At 33.8% G+C, this 22,953-nt stretch overlaps 2 protein-coding genes across 5 annotated transcripts; both read left to right on the top strand.

Moving 5' to 3' along the window:
- Positions 1-578: 578 nt before the first annotated feature.
- Positions 579-10,140, top strand: LOC108223950 (dihydrolipoyllysine-residue succinyltransferase component of 2-oxoglutarate dehydrogenase complex 1, mitochondrial). 4 transcript variants are annotated; one of them, XM_017398428.2, is made up of 15 exons: positions 579-745; positions 865-962; positions 1,059-1,127; positions 1,954-2,014; positions 2,131-2,161; positions 3,003-3,070; positions 3,947-4,021; positions 4,120-4,175; positions 4,255-4,299; positions 4,389-4,658; positions 4,935-5,029; positions 8,526-8,616; positions 8,706-8,816; positions 9,300-9,494; positions 9,642-10,140. In XM_017398428.2, the coding sequence occupies exons 2-15, from the start codon at positions 909-911 to the stop codon at positions 9,831-9,833; spliced, it is 1,413 nt and encodes a 470-aa protein (XP_017253917.1). In that variant the 5' UTR covers positions 579-745; positions 865-908; the 3' UTR covers positions 9,834-10,140. The 4 variants fall into 4 exon arrangements, with proteins under 4 accessions (XP_017253917.1, XP_063949837.1, XP_017253918.1 ...); XM_064093767.1 differs by having other exon boundaries at positions 603-745; positions 902-962; XM_017398429.2 differs by having other exon boundaries at positions 605-745; positions 842-962.
- Positions 10,141-12,756: 2,616 nt separating this feature from the next.
- On the top strand, positions 12,757-13,592 carry LOC108221235 (stigma-specific STIG1-like protein 1). The gene has a single exon (XM_064094602.1). The coding sequence runs from the start codon at positions 12,886-12,888 to the stop codon at positions 13,357-13,359; it is 474 nt and encodes a 157-aa protein (XP_063950672.1). The 5' UTR covers positions 12,757-12,885; the 3' UTR covers positions 13,360-13,592.
- The last annotated feature ends 9,361 nt before the right edge of the window (positions 13,593-22,953 follow it).

Below are 22,953 nucleotides of genomic sequence, written 5' to 3' on the forward strand. Positions count from 1 at the left end.
GTTTAAAAATCTAAATATATTATCTAAGATATCAGAATTCACCACTTTTCATTTGGTTACAGTAACGTTGAAGAAAAATGTGTAGAATTTAATGAAAAAAATATTTACCTTTTCGACACATTTTTCGAGGTATTTGTTTGATATTTTATACGACCTTAGTGATCAAAATGATACCACTAAAAGATCAATGAAAGAAGTGATACATGACTTTCATTTCAGTGACCAACCTGATACTTAACCTCGTTAGAGCATCTCCAAAAGAACAAAATCCTTAGCTAAATTGTCTACATGGCACTTAGGTGGCATCTAGGTGTCAATTTTTAGAGAATATGTAAAAGTTTTGGACTCCAACCATATTCCCCTTAGCAAAAATTATAGATAATCATATTTCGATTGACTATATTTGCTGAACCAACAAACCTCTTAGATATAATTTTAGCTATTATATTATACATAATATCATTGGAGTGTCTACCCCTTTCTGTTAAGTAAAAATTTACATAATCATTATTTTATTATATTTTAGCTAACCGTTTTTGTTATCAATTTCGAGATGCTCTTGTAAATTATAAATGCTTGCTTATGTTTAAAACATGTAGTGTGTAAAAACTCGGTAGCGAGCGAGATCTCAGTAGAATAAGGAGGCAGCTTTCCTTACAGAAGAAAAGTAAGACTGCATATATATACACACACTTCGCGGTGTTCTCGGAACCCTAACTTTGGATTCCCATCTCACTAAACTCAGGTCTGCTTCTTTGATTCCCACGCTTATAATTATGCTATCTGTCCATTTTGATTTATTTTTTGTTGTGTTGATATGATTTAAGATTAATATATACAGACTGTGTTGTACTTTTGGATCAGATTTATATATACAGACTGTGTTGTACTTTTGGATCAGCCCTACGATGTTCGCTGTTATAAGGCGAAAACTCACCTCTCGCGGCGCCTCCTCTGCGCTGGTACCTTTTGTTTCTGAATTATATAACACTCTACGTGTTTTGTGTGTGTGTTTAGGCTCTGGAAGTCTTAGTATTGATTCAGTTGTTCTTGTGTAGCTTATTGGGAAATCGGTTCGTCCTGCACTCTCTACGCCTAGGCTCAGTAATACCGCTCTTCGCGAGGAGGTACAAATTCATGACATCTTTTACTTATGTTTGATTCTTAAGAGAAATTGATGCTTGTTATATTTGTGCTGCGCATTTGTTTGATATAGATTGTGCTAATTAAAATTAAGTTAGGTTTATGAGTTGTTCCTGTTGTGCTTATGTCACAGACTGCACTTGACCAGCTGCTTGTTGATTTTTTTATATTTTGTTTTCATCTAATCCTTATTGAATTCGGGATCGTAAAATGAAGAGTTTCATAAACAGTAGTATCTGCATTAGGAAACAACTGTAGTATATGGTACAATATCATAATAAAATTGTCACATATTGGTCAGCTGAGATAACACTCACCAATTTAAGATAGACCTCAAATCCGCCAATTTTAGATTAATGCTCAATCATTCTTCTTCCTTTTCACTTCTTCACAAATCTTAAAATACAAATTTTGTACTAACTTGTATGATTTTTACAGTCTACTCTTACATCCTTCTCGCCCCTTTCAATTTTGCGTATATTATCTGACATCATTTCTGCATCATTGCATTCATCCCAACCAAAAGGAGCACAAGTTTGGTCAAGATGATGGTTTCATTGCTTAGAACAAAGAATTTTATGTATATATTCGTTGTATTCAGGTTTCATGGTTGTTGTCACTGTCTTTTGTTTGTATTATTCAGTCTTCAATTTATGCTGTGAAAGAAACATTATTATGTTCAATTTGTTTTATTTACTGATCCACTCATCGGTTGTTTATCTTTTGGTGGTCATCCTAATGATTTATTTACAAGTATTGTACAATTTTTTTTAAATAAATTTGTAATTTTGTATCTAATCATACGTACAGATAGTATCTCTTCCAGAAAGGATTGGAAATGCTCGCCATATCTGTCACTTCATATTTAGCGGTAACTTCTATATAGACCTATTGTTGAATTTCGGGCAGAGTCCTCATACAGTAGGACCTAGATATAACTTTCCACACACACATTAAACCAATCCTATAAACATTTTTCACTGACAGGTTGCAGCACACTAAGTTCCAGGCCAACAAGGTTAGTCTCAGAATACCTATATATATATGGTCAAGAAACTTTAGGATATAGCTGCTATATAGCCTTTTATCTTTAGTATATGATATAATAGTGTTTCATAACCACTGCAAGGACAGGATGCTTGCTTTGTCTAGGTGCAATATGTGCTTTCCCTTGTTAATTTACTTCATAGATCTTGTAGACAACTATAAGCTATTTATCATGATATAGAGAAAATGTTAATGTGAAAGGGTTCTGGTTAAATTTAAGTATATTTCCTTTGCTCTATCTTTATAACCTATAATTTGGTATCTGGGAAGCTGATTTAACCATATATAGACAGGCATGATTTAAAAGATTTTGAAAACAAAATTGCAACCAACTCAGATTAAAACATGAGAGAGCCTCTAATCCCCTAATCAAATTCCGTGGACACGAGAAATATGTAACGAATAATTAACTATAACTTATAAGCATCAATTGTCAAATTATAGTCATATTCTGATGAAATTAAGAATATCGCTGTTTGTGTGGTAGAAGTGCCATTTATTGTAATTCAATAATTAAGGAATGGAGTCTTTTTCAAGATTAATATCTGGAAACAAAAAGCTTCAAGCATCAATGCCTTTGAATTGTAATGAGGTGGGGTTAAATTGAAAAATTCAACTGCAGTATACAGATTGATACTTAAGTGTTAAATTGGTGATCAGTAGATTGGACACCGGCTAATCCATGACAGGATTCTTGCACACCATGCTATCTCGTAGAATTAATGCAGTTTAATCCATTTATCAGCTTCATTTCAGTATTACATATAAAGTAAACGAGGTCGTATTAAAATTCTCTGCATATTGTTGTGCAGGAAACTGATTGGCAGTCTTCAGCCATTCTATGTACAAACATCAAGGATGAAATTTTCTTCTGATAGTGGTGCGTTGTTTGACTGTGTTTATATATTTCCGTATCTTGTCTGCAGTTCTTTATTGCATTCAGTCTTATTATGCACCTGCATGGAATCATGATACATGATATTGGGTTACTTATGCATCACTTACTGTCTATATAACACTGTAAGCAGTTATTACATGGTACTGTTTGGCGTTGCTGTTGCAGACAGCAACAAAAGCTTTTTGCTGAAAAACAGGTGAAAAACTGTTTGGTAAATCTAAAAGTAGCTTTTCTGAACAGCAGCTTTTGGCTGAAAAGCTGCTTTTAGAAAAAGTAGGTCCTCCCATGCTTTTGAAAAAAGATGCTTTTCAGCTTTTGCAGGAAGCTGTTACAGATTTCACTATCAAATCTCACCAAAAACATTACTTTTTTAATATTATAACCAAAATAAGCACATATCAAAAAAATTATCAAACAGTTGTCTGATTTCTACAACAGCACTTTTTTACCAGCACTTTTTCTGACAACACAGCAATTTGTAACATCACTCCCAAACAGACCCTTAGCTGTCCACACTTTCTATTAATTAATTTGCCAATAGTAATTGTTTAAAGATGACCTGCTAGTTTACACACCCAAAAATATATTTTGTATCAGTTTGCTTGTGACCAGAAATATTGTTAGAGTAAATACAACCTATTTTGGGGTTGCCGCCAAATGTACCAGTTCATAGTTGTCGTGGATCAACTGATTGTTATCTAAGTGTGGTTGTGTTCGAAAGCTTAACATTATTAACATGCACCTGCAGTATAGCTTTCAGTATTCTAATACTCTTAATTGTCATTGTTGTTATTCTAAAGTTTGTAACTTAACGTGATGACAGTTCTTTTATCTTGTATACATGTTTATGTAATATAGGCGATCTGGTTGAGGCGGTTGTTCCTTTCATGGGTGAATCAATAAGTGATGGCACACTGGCAACTTTTCTGAAACGTATGCCGTAATTATTGAGTAGGAATTTACTGATAAAGTCTAATTGTCAATGTGAAATTTGAGTGTATGGTTGTTTTGCCTATATTTATTTGGAGCAGAGCCTGGTGATAAAGTAGATGTTGACGAGCCAATTGCTCAAGTTGAAACAGATAAGGTATAACTCAAAGGTAGAAATCCTGTGAAACTAAAGTTTAGTTTAAGACTTTTAACATTCGATTTTCATTTTTTATCAGGTGACAATTGATGTTGCAAGTCCTGAAGCCGGTGTTATCCAAAAGGTATACTTAAAATAAGCTGATTAGGGTGTAATTTATTTTTTGTTTGACCACTTTCAATTTGTAAATCTGAAGCCATGAGCTACCTGTAGTTTGTAGCGAAGGAAGGAGATACTGTGGAACCAGGAACCAAGATTGCTGTTATATCAAAATCAGGTGAAGGTGTGGCTGTATCTAAGAAGCCATCTGATGAAGCTTCTCCTAAGCCTCCTGCCACTGAAACGAAAACAGAGAAGAAACCCGAGTCAACAACTCCACCACCACCTGCTCCAGAGAAGTCTATGGAAAAAACTCCATCGCTACCTCCTCCTAGAACTTCTGCTTCAGAACCTCAACTTCCTCCGAAAGAAAGAGAAAGACGAGTAAGTCTATTTCGTTTATGTTGATAGACTACATGCTATTCAAAAATAATTATGAACGTACTGTTGCAAATAAATGGGTTTATTTCCGTGCGCCAAGACATACTCACACACTCACAAACATATATTTATATATATGTATATATATATATGTATATATATATGTATATATATATATATATATATATATATATATATATATATATATATATATATATATATATATATGAGTGTGTGTGTTCCTAACAACTCTCAGCATATTTTCTGTTGTGATTAAAGGTTCCTATGACTAGGTTGAGAAAGCGAGTTGCTTCACGTTTGAAAGATTCTCAAAACACGTTTGCCTTGTTGACTACATTCAATGAAGTTGATATGTAAGTCAAAGTTCTGTACTTGTACGTTTTCATCCCCCCCCCCCCCCCCCCCCCCCCCCCCCAGAAAAACATTCGGCTTTAGGGCTTGATTAATGTTGTTGATAAAACTTAAGCTCATTGTTATTACACTTATATCGATGACATTCTGTGTATCCAGCCAAGCTGAAGTCGTTTAGTCAATTACATGATACATGCATGCTTTTGAGTCTTTATCCATAAGCCTTTCAACTAAAGTCTTCCTTGTAACTCTCTTTAGAAGAAACCAGAGCCCTTGTTTCTTCGCTATATACTTTATTCTTTTTTTCCTGTAGTAATGTTTTTGATAAAACTTAAGCTCGTTGTTATTACATTTTCATTGATGACATTCTTTGTAACTACCCAAGCTGAAGTCATTTAGTCAATTACATGATACATGCATGCTTTCTAGTCTTTATCCATAATCCTTTCAACTAAAGTCTTCCTTGTAACTCTTTTTAGAAGAAACCAGAGCCCTTGTTTCTTAGCTATATACTTTATCCTTTTTTCCCTGTAGTAATATACATGTGTGTAGGCAATAACCATACCCAACGAAAGAAGGAATCATCGGATAGTAGGTTATGTTGTTAATTACTAGTTTATATTTGTCTTGTGTAGGGGTAAATAGTAAATTTATCTATATGTTTTATATAGGGCTAGTAATCGTTATATAAGAAATTTATATATAATAAACCTAATTGTTTATGGGTCTTACTCCATCATTAGGTCATATTGTTTAGAGTTTCTGTTCCTTGTATAACTATACAAGTTATGTTATCTCCCTTATAGTCGTCAAGCTTTGATTATATAACTTTTCTTAGGAATAGTATTGATTGAATTATTCTATAATATCTATTTGGATTTATGTTTTATCATATCATCTCTGGTTTCTCGTGGATGGTTAATAAATTCTGATTTTATTTTAAGGCCTCGAACACCGAGCCCCAATACCCTTTTGGAGTTTATACGGCTTACAAGTTGTTAAAGTTGTCATAGTTAGTGATCATCACCCCCAGCACACCATTCCCCCAATACCATCACCCCCATCCACACACCAGCCCTCGCCCGCCTTCTTTCCCCACGACCCACAGCCGCTGCCTCCACTCCACTGCCACCACCACCACTCCTGCTCGACTTCCACTAGACTCTGACCCATCCTAGCCCCAGCTCCTCCGCCATCTCCCTCTCCTGTCCCTTTGCTCACCTTCCTCCTCGCTCCCTCCTCCTTCCTTCCCCTTCTGCGGTGACCTCTGTTCTCCTCTTTGGTGATCTTCATCTCTTCGAGGAGCTCATCATTCTTCTTCTCAGTCTATACAATTTTCAAAAAAATTATGCACTTACTAAAATTTTAAATAAATCAATTGCCCCCCCCCCCCCCCCCCCCCAGTTGCAGTAAATCGGAGAAATATGGTGGTTGCCAGAATCAATGATGGTGACCGAAATTAGTGGTGGTGGTGATTGGAGGTTGATTTTTATATATGTATTTGTTTAATTAAAACTACAGATATATAAATGCCCAAGTATGAAGTAACAATCACTAAATATAATTGTTGCAATCACTGATTTGTAGTTAATAGTCTAAGTTTGTTTTCAGTGGATTAGAACCCTACACACACACACAGAGGAAAATTCCTATTTCTCTTCCAGAAATAATTAATTCAAGTACCTCTCTTTTGCCAAAACCTATGGCGGCGACGGTAGTAATAAAGCATTGATGTTACTTGCTACGGGGGTTATAATTGAGAAATGTACATAAAGTGATATATATGTGCGTTTAGATGTGTGTAATGTTGAAAAGGTCAAGTGGATTGAGTTGATTAGAGCCTAGAGGAGAGAAATGTGTGTAATTGTGTAGATGAGACTTAAGTTGCCTTAGAATATGTGTGAATACATTAGTTTCTAGTTTCTATTTGATCATTACCCTATATATAAACATAATCACATTTGATTATGAATATCCATATTAATTATAAATCAAATTTTAATATTTGAACCTGTAACTAATCAAATTCTTATCTTAAGAAAATACAATATATATTAAAATATTATCGTGTAAACAGTATATACATTATAAAAATACTTCACCTATAAGGACTTAATATATCAACAGTACATACGCCCAGCTCAACAGACACACAAGACTATAAGCAGTAGATTATGAGATGCAGAAGTATATCCAATAGATCAGAAGTGACAAATTGGAGAGAAAATAGAAGAACTTAGCAAGTGGGTGAAACTCGGTGATGATTTTAAAGGAAACCATTAACCATTGATCTGTTTGTGTGTTGACTGTTGACTGTTCTCTGAATTTTTTCATTGAGAATTGTGTATATCACCCCAGCTGTCCAGCATCAACATATTATGTCATATCATATAGTTTAATATGATGCTTGTTTCTTTAACATTTTAATTACTATGTATATAATTATCAGCTATATGTTGAGTTGAATTAAATATATAGTATATATTTAATTATCTAAATGTGTATTGTAATAGATATCTTTGCATTTGCATCAACTGTTACGAGTAAATGGTTTAAACTTTTAAGCCAAAAAAATTTTATAGTACGAGGTTATGTAATAATGTTTGTATTTTATAATAATAAAAATCGTCTACTATCATTTTACTTGCATTGTATTTTACTATAGAGTAAAGATTTTAGGGGTCATGTTCAAGAGAGAACCATTAGAGAGAGAACCATAGAACCCTTGCCTTATAAGGCAAGGTTTTGCAGCAGAACTTAAGTATTAGTTAGAGTTCTACAGCAGAACTTCACATGCAAAAAATGTCAATATCTATGTATTATATTTTAAAATTATTTTGGAACACACACAACGATGAAAAAATATGAAAAAAAACATGTATTTAGATTTAGATCCTAAAAATCTATTTAAAATTTAGGGTTCTGCAGCAGAACTTTGGTGGTTCTATGGTTCTATTTTAAGGACTGGTTCTCTCTTGAGCGCGACCCAAGATTTTAGAGTTGTTACCATATATAACTTTCTTCCCCTATCATCTTAAAAATCTTACTAACCATTTCTTTCAACAATCCAACTGTATGGATGAAAAGATAACGCAAAAATTATTGAATTTAGCAGATCTCGTTCTCTTTATTCTTGAAGAGTTTGTTTACCAGAAGCAGAAGCTGCTTCTGGCTTCTGCTTTTCTTGACCCGTTTGTGTAAAGAAGTAGAAGCACTTTTAAGAAGCTGAGAATCCTAGCTTCTCTCTCACAGCTTCTGCTTCTTTTCCAAACACTTTATTCACTTATTTACTTCTCACTTCTGCTCCACTTCTCTAGTTTAAGCAAGAAGTCACTTCTTTTAAGCTTGTCCAAACGGCCCCTACCTCTAGTGAGGTTCGAACATGAGAACTCTATTTATCAGTCAATTAAACAAACAAGTGCTGACAAATATTTGGTTATTCAACTGGGTCAACAATGGTGCACAAAACTAATGTAGTCAGCATGTTTCTTACTGCAGGACTAATTTGATGAAACTCCGATCTGATTACAAAGATGCATTTCTTGAGAAGCATGGAGTAAAGCTAGGTTTTATGTCGGGATTTGTAAAAGTATGTTAGTGTTAGATTATCGTATGATCAACAACAATCGGTTCTCTTGTTTCACCAAAACTTATATAAGTTTCTGTTTCCAATTTCAGGCAGCTGTCAGTGGACTTCAAAATCAGCCTGTTATTAATGCAGTTATTGATGGGGATGATATCATATACAGAGACTATATAGATATCAGTATAGCTGTTGGTACTCCGAAGGTAAGATACACACACACACACACACACACACACACACACTAGCCTGTAACCCGTGCGATGCACAAGAATATTTAAATAGTCAATAATTTTCTTATATGTGTTTAAACTAATAATCTATTCTAATATGTTGTGGAGGGGATTCGGACCTTAGACCCGTAGTAGCAATTTAGTGAATATAGAAAATTCAAGCTGACTATTCTAATCAATTTGACTTAAGTGATCTAATGGTTATAATACACTGTACCAGACGACAGACCAATGACCAAACTTTTGCATGTTTGACTTTAATTATACTAAGTATAGTATAGATTTTAATTCTACACATGTAATGATAAGATGTGAATACATAAGAGAGCATATTTTCATGTATCATGATGCTGCCATTTGAATATGTCCTTTCTGAAAAGTTTAAACTTGTTTGAAGCATTAGGATATAGTACTTGTACTCCTGGTTCGTATTCTTACGTTTTTGTTTTTTATTAGGGTCTTGTTGTTCCAGTTATTCGCGATGCTGATAAGATGAATTTTGCTGAAATAGAGAAAGAGATAAATAACCTTGCTAAAAAGGCAACAGCTGGATCTATATCGATTGATGAGATGGCTGGTGGTACTTTTACGATATCAAATGGTGGGGTTTATGGAAGCCTTTTGAGTACACCCATCATCAATCCCCCTCAGGTGAGCTCTTTGTTTGTTTTTTGTTTCATCCCCTTCCCTCAGGCCACAGCCTTTTTAGCCCTATCTTATTATCAGGGATGACTTTTAAAAACAAATTCTTTTTCTAACCTTTTCCAACTCTATATTTATTATATACGGTTATGACAGTCTGCAATCCTTGGCATGCACTCAATAGTAAACCGGCCTATGGTTGTTGGAGGTAACATCATTGCAAGGCCTATGATGTACATAGCCTTGACATATGATCATAGGCTGATTGATGGAAGAGAGGCAGTGTATTTCCTCAGGCGTATTAAGGATGTGGTTGAAGATCCGAGGAGGTTGCTTCTGGATATATGAATGGCCAGTCCAGTTGTGGACTTGATAACATAAACTCCTGCCTGGAACTAAATATACTCAGTATACAGTGAACTAGAATATAATAATTTTGGTCGTAAACTTTTGTTTATAATTTTATAAATTCTAAGAGAAGATGGGCTGCCTGTTTATAGTTGAAATATGATAATTTTATTGTTGTCTTGTCTGTATAATAAATTTTGCTTTTGCCCTGTTCTGATGACTTTGTTTAAGATTTTGAGGGCACTTTGTCATGAACGCAACAAATAAACGCTGGTCTACTTCGGCTGCTATATATACTTTCAAGCGATATCAGTGTAGTTTATCTATTTTACTGTTATCATGTAAAATTATGTTTATCGGTTACAAGTATGACTTTGGCTTGTATTAATAACATGCTGGCTTTGGTAGTACTGTAGCTGGCTATCCGTCAGTGCTAGGCACTCTCTGTAAAAGAAGCATAATGAAATTGGAAGGCCGATGACATAACACATATAGCCGACATAACACATATAAGCCGGATGGTCTTAATACAGAGAATGAAGCTCTTAAACTCTAGAGCATGTCATTTTTGGACACTGAAATCCCTCTCTGGAGATGAGGAATAGAATTTGTACTTTACGAAACATGTATAGATTTTAGTTCTTGTTCCACTTCCTCTCATCTCGCACGGCTTTGAACATCATGGTTTTGGCCAGTTATGCTTGAGGTTCGGTACAATATTCACATTTATGTGTTGTCCAGTTTTTTATCATATTGAATATTGAGTCATTGATTGATGTATTTCGTAGAGTAATATAAGACTGATTCAACTCTGAAATCTTTGTTTTGTTTCCATAATATATTTAAGTAATTTAAGGTTTGCAGTTTTGAAAGTCGAGCTCCAAAACTAGGATTCTGGCTGCTACTTCTCCGCCTTTCAACATTCATCCTCTTTATTTATTAATCATCTTCGCTATTCTATTTTCTCTCATAAATTATGAGTTTTATAAATAAAATCAAGATCTAACCCTTCTTGGGTAAATTTTTGTTGGGTACCTTGTCATCAAAGTTGTTAGTCGCGTCCATTTTTTTTGAGATGTTTGTGTGTGTTTTGATATTTTTGTGTGTTTTGTTATTGGTTTCGGTAATATTTCTAAGAATAATTTAAGAACATGCATAATAATTATATAATATTGAAATACAACTATTACAAAATTTCTTTTTATATACGCTTTTATTAGATATAAACAATTTATATTATTATTTAGTTTTAGTTTTTATGCTTGTCAATTGTAACACTAAAATTTAATTTCCCTTTTATTATAATAATTGTAAGTTGCTTTGTACTTGTTCAAATATTTTAGCTGAAGCATCCGGACAACTAATCACTTTAAGTGTTTTAGTCTAATTATTATTATATGTACAGCATAATATAGTTTATATATGTAAGTTATGAAGTCAACACATTGTTTATGTTGCCCTAAATTGCAATCTTAACAGTAAACTTTGGCTGACTTTAAGAGTATATATAATTCTGGTTGGCGGAATTGATTCAGATTTGATGCATGTTCTGAGTTTAGTTTTAGCAATGAAAAGTCCAGCTGTCTATGCACATAGACATTACGTAGTATGCAATAGACGTGTATCAAGTGAGCTTCAGGAAGAATTAACTTACTATTTATATCAAGTGAGCTTCAGGTTTAATTGACTTGAATATGATGCATAGTTATTGATTAATAAATACAGCGTTTTCACAATGTTATAAATATATACCCTCTCACTTTGCGCAACTCCGCCGCATTGTGCCGTGTTCTAGTTTCTTTCCAGAGGGCCAACCATTCTAATTAGGGTGCAGGTCCACAGCATATGTATGCTATGGAATTGTTAAAAAATATACAGGTTCCTGGCCGTTGGATGTATATCCAGCGGTCAGGATTAGAACAAAATTTTAATATGTCCAGCGGTTTTTTAGCGCTGGACATATTAAAACTTTGTTTTAATCGGACCGCTGGATATGCATCCAATGACCAGAAACCTGTATATTTTTTAATAGCTCCACAACATATCTGGACCTTCTAATTAAATCTAATTAAGGTGTGATAAATTATGAGTTAAACAGTTAGTAATTCTTAAGTTTGGCTTAATCATGAAATAGTATCTGTATTTTGAAACGTGGCACTTCGCACCCCAAACTTACAAAAACCTTAGGTTGTAACTCTTTCGTTTGTTACAAATTTCTGTTAATAATATGGGGTGTTATTTTAGGGATATTTTTGTTTCATAATGTAATTTTTGATTTTCATCAAAAAACAATTATCTAATAATTTTATTATATGCCTAAATATTTTTTTGTTTACTTTAATACTAATACTCTCAACTATTATTACTTAAAGGAAATTAAATATAAGAATTTCTGTCTCACAAAAATTATCTAAAATATTTTATTTCTTAAATTGTAAATAATCTAATCTTATATTTGATTTCTCTAAGTAAATAATTATAGTTGAGAATACTATTACTAAAATAAAAAAATATATTTTAGATATAAAATCAAGTTTTTAGATTATTTTTTTAGATAAAAATCAAAAATCTCTACATATTTTTTCATATATACGTATCCTTTGGTTGTCGAGTCCGATGTTTGACTTTATAACAAGTATATACACTATGACTTAAATGTAATAAATAAGGACACGTATGAAAAAAATTTATAAAATTTAATTCTTGTCAATATGTTTTTTTTAATATAACAACTAAAAAGATACCTAGAGAATATACGTAAATAAAGAGAATAAGCCTCTGATACTAAGATTAGAATACAATCCTGGTCGCACATGCCCGAGGCTTGAAGCCCTTTTACCATATTTCCAGCGTCAACTCCTACACCTAGATCATCTTATATAAACCCCTCACCCCAACATTTCATTCCCTACACAATCTTCCCAACTACTAACTAATAAAATCAGTTGGCTAGCTCCAAATCTCCTGATTACTCTTTCAAGCTAGCTAATTCCAAGTTAAATCTACCAAAAGTTTGAGTAATCTCCAAAGATATAATAACATCTTGGTAACCATGGCGGCCACGATGATCAAAGTTGTTGTCTGCATGATGGCTATCAGCACCGCACTCACAGTTCTTCTCACCATGAAGGATTCAGGTTTCCATGGAAAGAGTAGCAGCAACATTGATATTTCTTCAAGTTCCGCGAAAGAAACCAACGCTGAAGACGTCCTCGTCACGCCATACAAAAGGGTTAACCGTTTTCTTGCTGAGGAGAGAAACCCAAGGGCCGCTGATCACTGCCACAAAGACTACGAAGTCTGCACTTTGCAAGGCACAAACTCCACTTGCTGCAACAACAAGTGTTTGGATCTAGCAACTGACAAGAAGAACTGCGGAGCATGCAAGAAGAAATGCAAGTACACGGATACATGCTGCAGGGGAGAATGTGTTGATACTACTTACGATAAAAGGCATTGTGGAGAATGCAACAATCGCTGCTCGCCTGGGGGATACTGCATTTACGGTCTCTGCGATTACGCTTAAGATCCGAGCTTAACACATTTCTGTTTATTTATTAGGCGATCGATGAGGTTTGCCAATATTTATTCATACGCACTATCAATAAAGATAAGCCAAAGCTTGTGATTATAAATGATTAATTATATAAGTAAATATGCAAACCTGATTTATATATGAATCCTCGAGGATTTCTACCAAGAGATATTGTAACGTGTTTGGATGACCTTCGCATTAATAAATTTTGTTACTATTGTCGATTATTATTAAATTAATTAAATTTTTAATTATCCCTGATTTATATATGAATCCTCGAGGATTTCTACCAAGAGATATTGTAACGTGTTTGGATGACCTTCGCATTAATAAATTTTGTTACTATTGTCGATTATTATTAAATTAATTAAATTTTTAATTATCTAATTAATCATAAGACTAATTTCTAATTAACGAAATTAATTTTAGTTCCCTGCATTCACTTGAGTCCAGTTGATAAGCTATTCTGAGTAACATTACTCATGACTTGTACAGTAATATCTTTGTCAAAGTCTTGTGATGAAAACTCTAGGTGCAAGTTGAAAATTATATGGATCTGTTTATTATCTCTTGTTTAAGTTGAAAACTATATATGGATTCTGTTTATACGATAAATCTAGACTTAAAATCAATAAAATATGTTGAAAATCAATAAGTCACCGAAGATCGATAAAATATGTTAGATTAGATGTTAGTAGATTATATATTTTGAATAATGTTTATTTAATTTATTCAATAAACTATAAAATCATTATTCAAATTAATGATCCATATCAAAACTATTATCATTTTTTAGTTTTATTAATTTATAAACTAATGGTGATAAAAAAATTTTGAAAAAAATAATGATTACTATAAGTCATGAGTGGTGTTTCTTAAATTCATGCATGCTTAATAACTTAAGCATAATATTTTATTTGTGTTATATGCCCCTTTCCATAAAAAAAATGTGTCAAATATCATTTTTCCTCTTTTAGAAATATTGTTTTGAACATTCTTTTAAAACAATAGTATTGTACTAATTTTGACTAAAATAAAAAGCTTTAATGTTAATTTAATTCACTTAATTAGTAGAGCTAGATAAAGAATTAAAAAATATAACTAACACTTTTTTAAGTATATAAATTTTTAAAATACGTAGATGTCAAGTATTAAATTTTACAAATGAATTGAAACTGCGCTCATTGTTAGCTTGCACACTACGGGCAATATGCATCTAGAGATTGTATGATAAACAATAAGGCAAGCCGTCGGCACTATCTCTATTTATTACGTCAATTAGTTGCTTAATTCAGAACTACAAAAGGAAGACTGGAAGAGCTTAGCTCTGAATCATAGGCGTAGAATTTTGCATGGAAGTCGCATTAACCACATGGACGGTGATCTCTTGTTGATCAGTACATTTTGGAATTTGAGTATGGTCGACGAGTATCTTGGTACGGGCCACGAATTATTCTATTGGATATATTTGATGCTGTACTAAATAGACACGAGCGGGGGCAAATGAATGCGCAAACTGTTAGACATGGCACCTTTTATTATATGATGATAGAATTTTATTAATTTGTCAGACTTATTTTTTTAACGAAGGTGTTAATTTAATAATAAAACGACATAAGACGTCTATATCAATGATCAGGTTGAACAAATAATAAATTGTGATTGTATGTTCTCATGAAGAGATATATAAACCATATTTTGAAGTTAATGTGTATGCAAAGACCAAAACTTACTTCATGCATTCCCGTTAAATTCCTAGTACACTCTTCATCATGCTCTGATGAAGCTACCGTTTGAGATATCGGATAAAACTGCGATTGCAAACAAATTTCTATCACCAAATAAGAATCGTCGCTTACAATTAAGAAGCGAAAACAAACATCTCACCAAAAAAAAAAGAAAACAAAATACAAACCGAAATCTGAAACAAAAGCAAATTGAAAACGAATGAAAATAGAAAGAACTTAGATATGATAGTGGAAGCCACAAGATAAGCGATTAACTCTCGAATTCGATAAACTCCCTTTGAATCGAAGAAAAAATTAAACTGGAAGTTCCGAAGATGTAGATCTAGCTAGAAAACAAACCAAGCTTAATCGAAAGGATAAAAATTCTTCTCCGAAAAGGAAGATTATTGAAGGAAATAAATCAAATAAAACAAATAAATCATATAAAACAAAATCTGAATAGAATATATATGTGAGAAGTGTGGCTTTCAAGACATCATCTAAAGGAAACTGACTATTATTAGTAAAAGATCCACAACTCCGGAAGATAAATCATATTTGAGTCTTTCATCTTACATCGTTTTATATATCACGAACATACAACTCATAAAAACATTTTTACTTTATTCTCATTACGCTTGAAATATACGTATGAACTTTAGAAGGATATACATAATACAAGAATACAAGGTTAGCGAAATAGCCTGTTCAAGGGTAGATATTCAATATGTTGGGGTTAAAGTACAATCTAGGTTTTCTTTTCACAACATTTGACTTCGTCTGTAAGAACCACATATTAACTTTGATAAGACCACGAAGTATCGCGTGGGATGATCAATCGACATCCACTGCTCACGAGATTTCCCGTCCACCATTGCCTAAGATTGAGTTCTTATATTTCCGGAGCCTGTAATCCATCTATGAATCTTCTAGCTAGGGACAGTTCCCCAAGGCCCATATGTTCAAATTTAAGGGATGACCTCACCATTCCCAATAATAACTTCTCCAGTAATTGTCAATGAACCTGCTAGGTTGGAGTATTCAACTGACATACTACTTCCGACCATTGAAAGCCCGAATACATGTTTGAATACCTTCCAAGGAGCAAGAAGTGAAGCCTTCAACTTCCACCCAACACTAATGGATAACACTAATGTAGTATTCATTAACTGGTATAAGCCTTCTTGATGCTTAAAACTGAAAGGATATCTTCGATATATATATATATATATATATATATATATATTCCAGGGAGGTACTCCTTATATGGAGTTACATATTACACCATTGTAAATCATCAATTTTATTATAAATTCTAACATTGAATACATATAAAACGTGATTTTAATATAGAATACTATAACATATATCTATTTTAAGTAATTTAACACTTAAAATTTGATGGAAAAAACTATATTTTTGAAACTGATTCCACAACAGAATAATTCTGGATGATTATTATTCTGTTATGGAATCATGTTGAGATATTGCATAATTTTAGATGATTTTTAGAATAAAAAAATTGTATAACTTCGTTTTAAGTTTAATAATTAAAATTTGTAATTATATTCCATAAAAAATATAATAGAATTTATATTATGATAATTATAATGGTGTGCTACGTAACTCCATATAAGAGGGTATGCCATGGAGTGCTACCATATATATATATATATATATATATATGTGTGTGTGTATATATATATATATATATATATATATATATATATTTGTTATTTGTGACAAACATTAAATTTAAATTCACTTAGTAATGCTCCCTAATAGGTCATTGATTTAATCGATTAATGAAATGTGAAAGTTCTTTTTGGCAAGTATTTTAAAATTTCTTTTTAAAATACATTTGTCTTAAAAAAGAATTTTCATTACAGAATAGTCGTGCTGAGGAGTTTCGTTATTTTTCGATTGCCTCTTTCTTCCTATTGCAACATCAATATTTACATTAGTTTGGATGAAGTATCATCTACATATGATATTCTTTAAATATCTTATGTAACATTATTTTTAAAATATATTTAAATTAATTTATTCCATACTTAAACAATTTATTTTCGTTCGAAATAAATTATTTTTAAAATCTTTCAAAAATCATAGATCCTTCATTTTTCAAAGGTCCTATTTTTTTAAGGAAGGATTTATAATCTTCATATTAATATTTATCTCAAAAATATAATCAAGTAAAGATGAATAAGACCTCTCTTGGACTTAGAGGAGGTGTCTTTGGCCTTGGAGATCTTGGCCAAGCGTGATGCTTCCCGATCAGCCATTTGAGCTCCAAAGAGCCTTGGTGTTGAAAACCTGAAGCTTGAGAGAATTCTAGAGAGATTTTGTGAACTTGTAAAATGAGAAGTGAGAAATAAGAAGTGAGAATGCTCAATTATTTATAGGATGGCCAACAGGTCACCTAATAGGTTCAACATGCCAAATGACCTACTACTACAGGTCAGCTAGTCAAAGCCCAAGAAAAAGCCCATAATCTAGGGGATTTTGGAAGGATCTATATTTTCCTAGAACCTAAAAAATAAATTAAAATACAATATTTATACATATATACATGTATAATATGTGTATAAAGCTCAATAAAACCACTAATCAAAAGATTAGCCTAGAAAGGGCCCCTAAAATCTGGATTAAGGCCTAATCTTTAGCTAAGGTGGACAAGTGATTATCAATCATGATTACACCTAATCGTTGCATAATCCAAATATTAGTTATAACTCTACAAGCTTAATGCATGTTTGGCTTAAAAAAAGCCCAAGAGCGCCCTAAAGCGCCTGAGTGTCGACCTGGGTGCCATTAGCATCCTAAATTAACCTGGGTGAGGTCGAACACCCTAAAGCGCCCGATGAGCGCCCCATCGTCGTCCTGGGTGCCATGAGCACCCTAAATCGACCTATGTGAGGTCGAACGCCCTATAGCTCCCGATGAGCGCCCCAGCGTCGACCTGGGTGCCACGAGCTCCTAAATTGACCTGGGTGAGGTCGAACGCCCTAGAGCGCCCAGAGGACGCCCAAGAGTGCCTGAGGAGCGCCGAAGGAGCTCACCTGATCGACCTAGGCACCCAAAGCACCCTAAATCGACCTTGGTGAGGTCAAACGCCCTATAGCACCCGACGAGGGCCCCAGCGTCGACTTGGGTGCCATGAGCACCCTAAATCGAGCTTGATGAGGTCGAACGCCTTAAAGCGCCCTAGGAACTCCCAGGGAACACCCAAGAGCGCCTGAGGAGCTCACCATGATCGACCAGGGCATCCAAAGAACCCTAAATCAACCTAGGTGAGCTCAATAATCCACTTGGGTGCTAAATAACCCCCAACGCCCGAGGGAGCCCTGAGAGAGTCCTAGAAGCGCCCAATGAGCGCCTCAACGTCGACCTGGGTGCCATGAGCTTCCTAAATTGACTTGGGTGAGGTCGAACGCCCTAGAGCGCTCGAGGAGCGCCCCAGCGTTGACCTGGGTGCCATGAGTACCCTAAATTGACCTGGGTGAGGTCGAACGCCCTAGAGCGTCCGAGAAGCGGCTGAGCAACGCCCCAACATCGACCTGGGAGCCCTGAGCGCCCTAAATCCACCTGGGTGAGCTCGATCGCCCAGAAAGCGCCCGAGGAGGGTTCGGAGAGTTCCCTAAAGCGCTTAATGCGCCCCAGAACACCTCGAATCGAATTGGGAAAGTTCAGAATAGGTCCAGGTGCCTGACTTTGCTCAGAAATGGCTCGAGGAGTAGTCTAAAATTCTCTAAAACTTTAGAAAAGTTTCTATGAAACTTATCCAAAGTTGGAGGGGAAATGATATGGGTCTGAAATTAGCCCTAAAATTTATTGGGTCACTTTGTGCCTGGGTGTGATAAAAGGCCTGAGTAAAAGGCCCGGGTTCATAATTTATCACCCAGAATTCGTAGCTAGCATATTGAGGTTATAAAAATCCCGCTGGGCATCCACGTTTGAAAAACGTTGGCTACCCAATCTGAAGGCACGAGGCCCCAGCCCTGCCAAGGTCTGAAACTCGGATCCTAGTCTAATTAGGAATCAGATTGATGAGTCCAGGACTCCAAGAGTCCTACAAGGATTGTGACTTTCGGAGATAACTATCTAGAGTCCTAGATAACCTCCTGTAAGTCTAAATGTAAAGACAACCCTATCTGTTACATAGGGATGATAACTCAACAATAGAACAGGACAAGTAAATAACACTACGCCTGCACCGGAATCGGAAGATACGAAGACAAAGGTTGAAGAAGCCATCTACAGTCTTGAAGGAATAAGTTCACTGGAAGAAGTTCATTAATATGTTCATGCCTCAGTGAAGAATAAAGATTGAAGTATTCAAGATTGTGGAAGCAATGAAGATGTTGTCCAAGTACTCGAAAGATTTCAGTGCAACCCCTGAAGCAAGATATTTCTATATATCTTGGTTGGTTATTTATAATCAACAAACTGAAGCATAAACTAACCCGGAACCGACTGATCAATGTTTGCTGACAAAGACGGTACAATGTTTAACTTCAGTGTTAGTCGCTTGTGAACCAGACCAGTGCACTAAGCGTCAGCACGTACGGAGCTTTGCAAAGTATTTATCGATCGAAGAATTGATCCAGTCATATCAAGTCATTTGTTCCAAAGCCAAGTCAAGCCAAATGCCAGCTATGCTAAAGCTTATCGCTCAAATGCCATATGTCAAAGCTTCCACAGAAAGTCATATCAGGAAGTGACATTTTATATATGTGTGCACTTATATATTTGTATATGTACAAATATAATTATATATGTATATATGTATATTTAATTAAATATAATATATATAATATATATGTATATATGTTTTTTTTAAACATATGTATATGTATATTTATATGTATATATATATTTAAATAAATATATATGTATATAGTATATATATTTATATTTTACATAAACATTTATATATTTAAGTGTATATATATATATTATATTATGTGCATAAATATGTGTATATTTATATCTATAGATAATTATATATATATCCCTATATATATTTATATTTATATTTACATATAATTTTATGTATATTATATATATTTAAATATATGAGAATATATTTAAATATATGTATATATATATATTACTATATGTTTATATAAATATTATTTATATACATTTATATATATATCTTTATTTATACATATATTTATATAATATTATGAATATAATATAAATATATGGATGGAGCAAACTCAAGTCAATTTCAGTCAAAGGAGTGATAACAAGGAAAACTTTTACTATGTGAGGAGCAACATTTGACCGAAGTCAAAGGCTCTTCCTCACTTTGAAAATACTCTAAGTACCATCTCAAGTGAAGACATGCACTCTTGAGGAGCAAACTTTGACCAAAGTCAAAGTTCGTCCCCAAGTGATGAGAGAGAACAAGGAAGCTATATGAGGAGCAACATTTGACCAAAAGTCAAATGCTCTTCCTCATTTAGAAAATTTTCTAAGTACATCACAATGGAGTATCCACACTCTTGAGGAGCAAACTTTGACCAAGTCAAAGTTCGTCCCCAAGAGATGAGAGAGATCAAGGGAGCATCTTCACTATGGAGCTTGAATTGGACTTAGAATATTTTCTAAGTCACATACATACAACATGGGAGCAACTTCACTTGGAGAGCAAACTTTGACCAAGTCAAAGTTTGCGCCTCCAAGCCATTCCTTCAGTGGTACACTTTGGCTCATCTCTGGAAATTCTACTAAGGCATCTACACTGTACAAAGGCTTGGAGCGCAACATTTGACCCGGTCAAATGTTGCGCCTCCTATTTATCATCCTTGGCGCAAACTCAAAGCTGTACATTTCTGTCTAAGTGGAGTATACAGTGGACACTGTATGGATTGAGTTGGCGCAACTCTTGACTGGTGTGGTCAAAGCGCAAGCTTTGACTCACCTAGTCAAAGCGCTAATTCACTTAGATTTCTTCTAAGTTAAATCACAGTGAACCCCTGTATAGCGCAAGGTTTGACCGCGCAAGGTTTGACTCCCCTCCTGTACACTGGATCAAGCGCAACTTTACAATACATGTATATATATATATGTATATGTAACTGGCGCCAATTCATTACACCTGGGAGTTAGTTTATTTCTGATAAATCGAATCCGTCCCGAACGAACTCAAGTCGTCCAGGACGAACTCGTTAACCATGGTTAGTTTATGAAAGCCTATAAATATGTGACTGTGGTTCTCACAATTAACAACATCCTTCGGGATGGATGGCCAAGTGCTATGCACAAACTCTCTCAAATATACACACACCCTAGCCTAGTTTTGTACCATAAATATTTGTAGTGGATAGGGCTTGTAATATTTAGAGGAGTGGTCATTGTAGCCAACCTTCGGGTTTGGATTTATAGCACCTTCGAGGTATTTATCAATATACAGATATACCTTGGAAAATATTGTGTGTTGGTATAATATTTTCATATCCTCAGAAACCGACCCAATAAATATCCGGAACACGAAACCCATTACAGGACTGCAATTTATTTATCCGCAAGATTCGAAAGAATTTTAAATTGTAGTGAGTATCGTATTCAACCCCCCCTTCTACGATACTTTGGACCTAACAATTGGTATCAGAGCAGGCTGATTGATATACATATCAGGATCCTTATCGTACAGAAAATCAAGAACCTAGCTTTTGATATTTGATTAGGGGAAATGTTCATCCGGTTTGTGTTGCTGAATTTGTCCGTAGGCCTAAGGAATGATTATCTGTCGGATACTGAACTTTGGACCGGGACTTATAAATTTATACTTTAAATTTTAATAAGTTTATTTTATAAATTTGATTTAATTTATTTTAAACTTATTAATTGAGTTTATTATGAATTAATTAAATTTATCTTATAAACTTAATTAAATTTAATTTATAAACTTTACTAAATTTATTTAATAAATTTGCTTAAATTTATTTCAGACTTGTAAAGTTTACTCTTAGACTTTATTAAGTTTATCATAAATTTTTTAAATTTATTATTTAAATTTTTTTTTAGTTTATGATTTAAATTTAAGTTAAAATATAAAATATAAATTTAAGAGGATTTTATTGATTATGGATATAAGTTCAAGTTCAAGGGTTCAATTTGATTTATTCTGGAAGTAGTAATTTAATTGGAGACGAGACACTTGAATATTTTCAAAAATTAAATTTATCTAATAAATTTTAATATATTTACTAAATGAATTTGAAATAAATCTATTCTAAACTTATTCAGTTTATTATGAATTTATTTGAATTTATTTTTAAAATATAATTAAATTTAGTTTATAGATTTGACTAAGTTTATTTTATACTTTATTTTCTTTCATCTTTTAAAACTTATTTTTAAATTTATTTTCTTTATAATTTAAACTTAGTTTAAATAATCAAGTGTCCCGTAACCTTTTTAATTATTCTACTCCAAGACAAATCAGATTGACATTTAGTTGAGACAGATCAGGCTGACAGATTACAAGACAAACACCGGGCTTTCAAATACCAGATTCTCAGAACCGGTAATGGAAATACATTGATGACCCAATCCAATTGATTACTCAAAGGATCATTAGAAGCAGTTTTTCTATGTTCAACAAAGCTGATTGTGATTCGAAGAAGATTCTATTGAAGACTGATTGGACACTACTAACAGTGAATTTTGAAGAAGGTACTTCAGGCCTTGATCTGAGTAATTACTCCGACTTGATTATCAGATCACCAGATCAGGATGGGAATTTGCTACATATGCAGTGAAGCATCTTTCCAGGGCTCGGAATGTCAACTTTGAATGGCACCACTGGTAGTAGGAAAAGAGTAGTTTTTACGGACGAATCTTC

Source organism: Daucus carota, chromosome 5 (assembly GCF_001625215.2).
Source record: "Daucus carota subsp. sativus chromosome 5, DH1 v3.0, whole genome shotgun sequence".
Taxonomy (NCBI): domain Eukaryota; kingdom Viridiplantae; phylum Streptophyta; class Magnoliopsida; order Apiales; family Apiaceae; genus Daucus; species Daucus carota.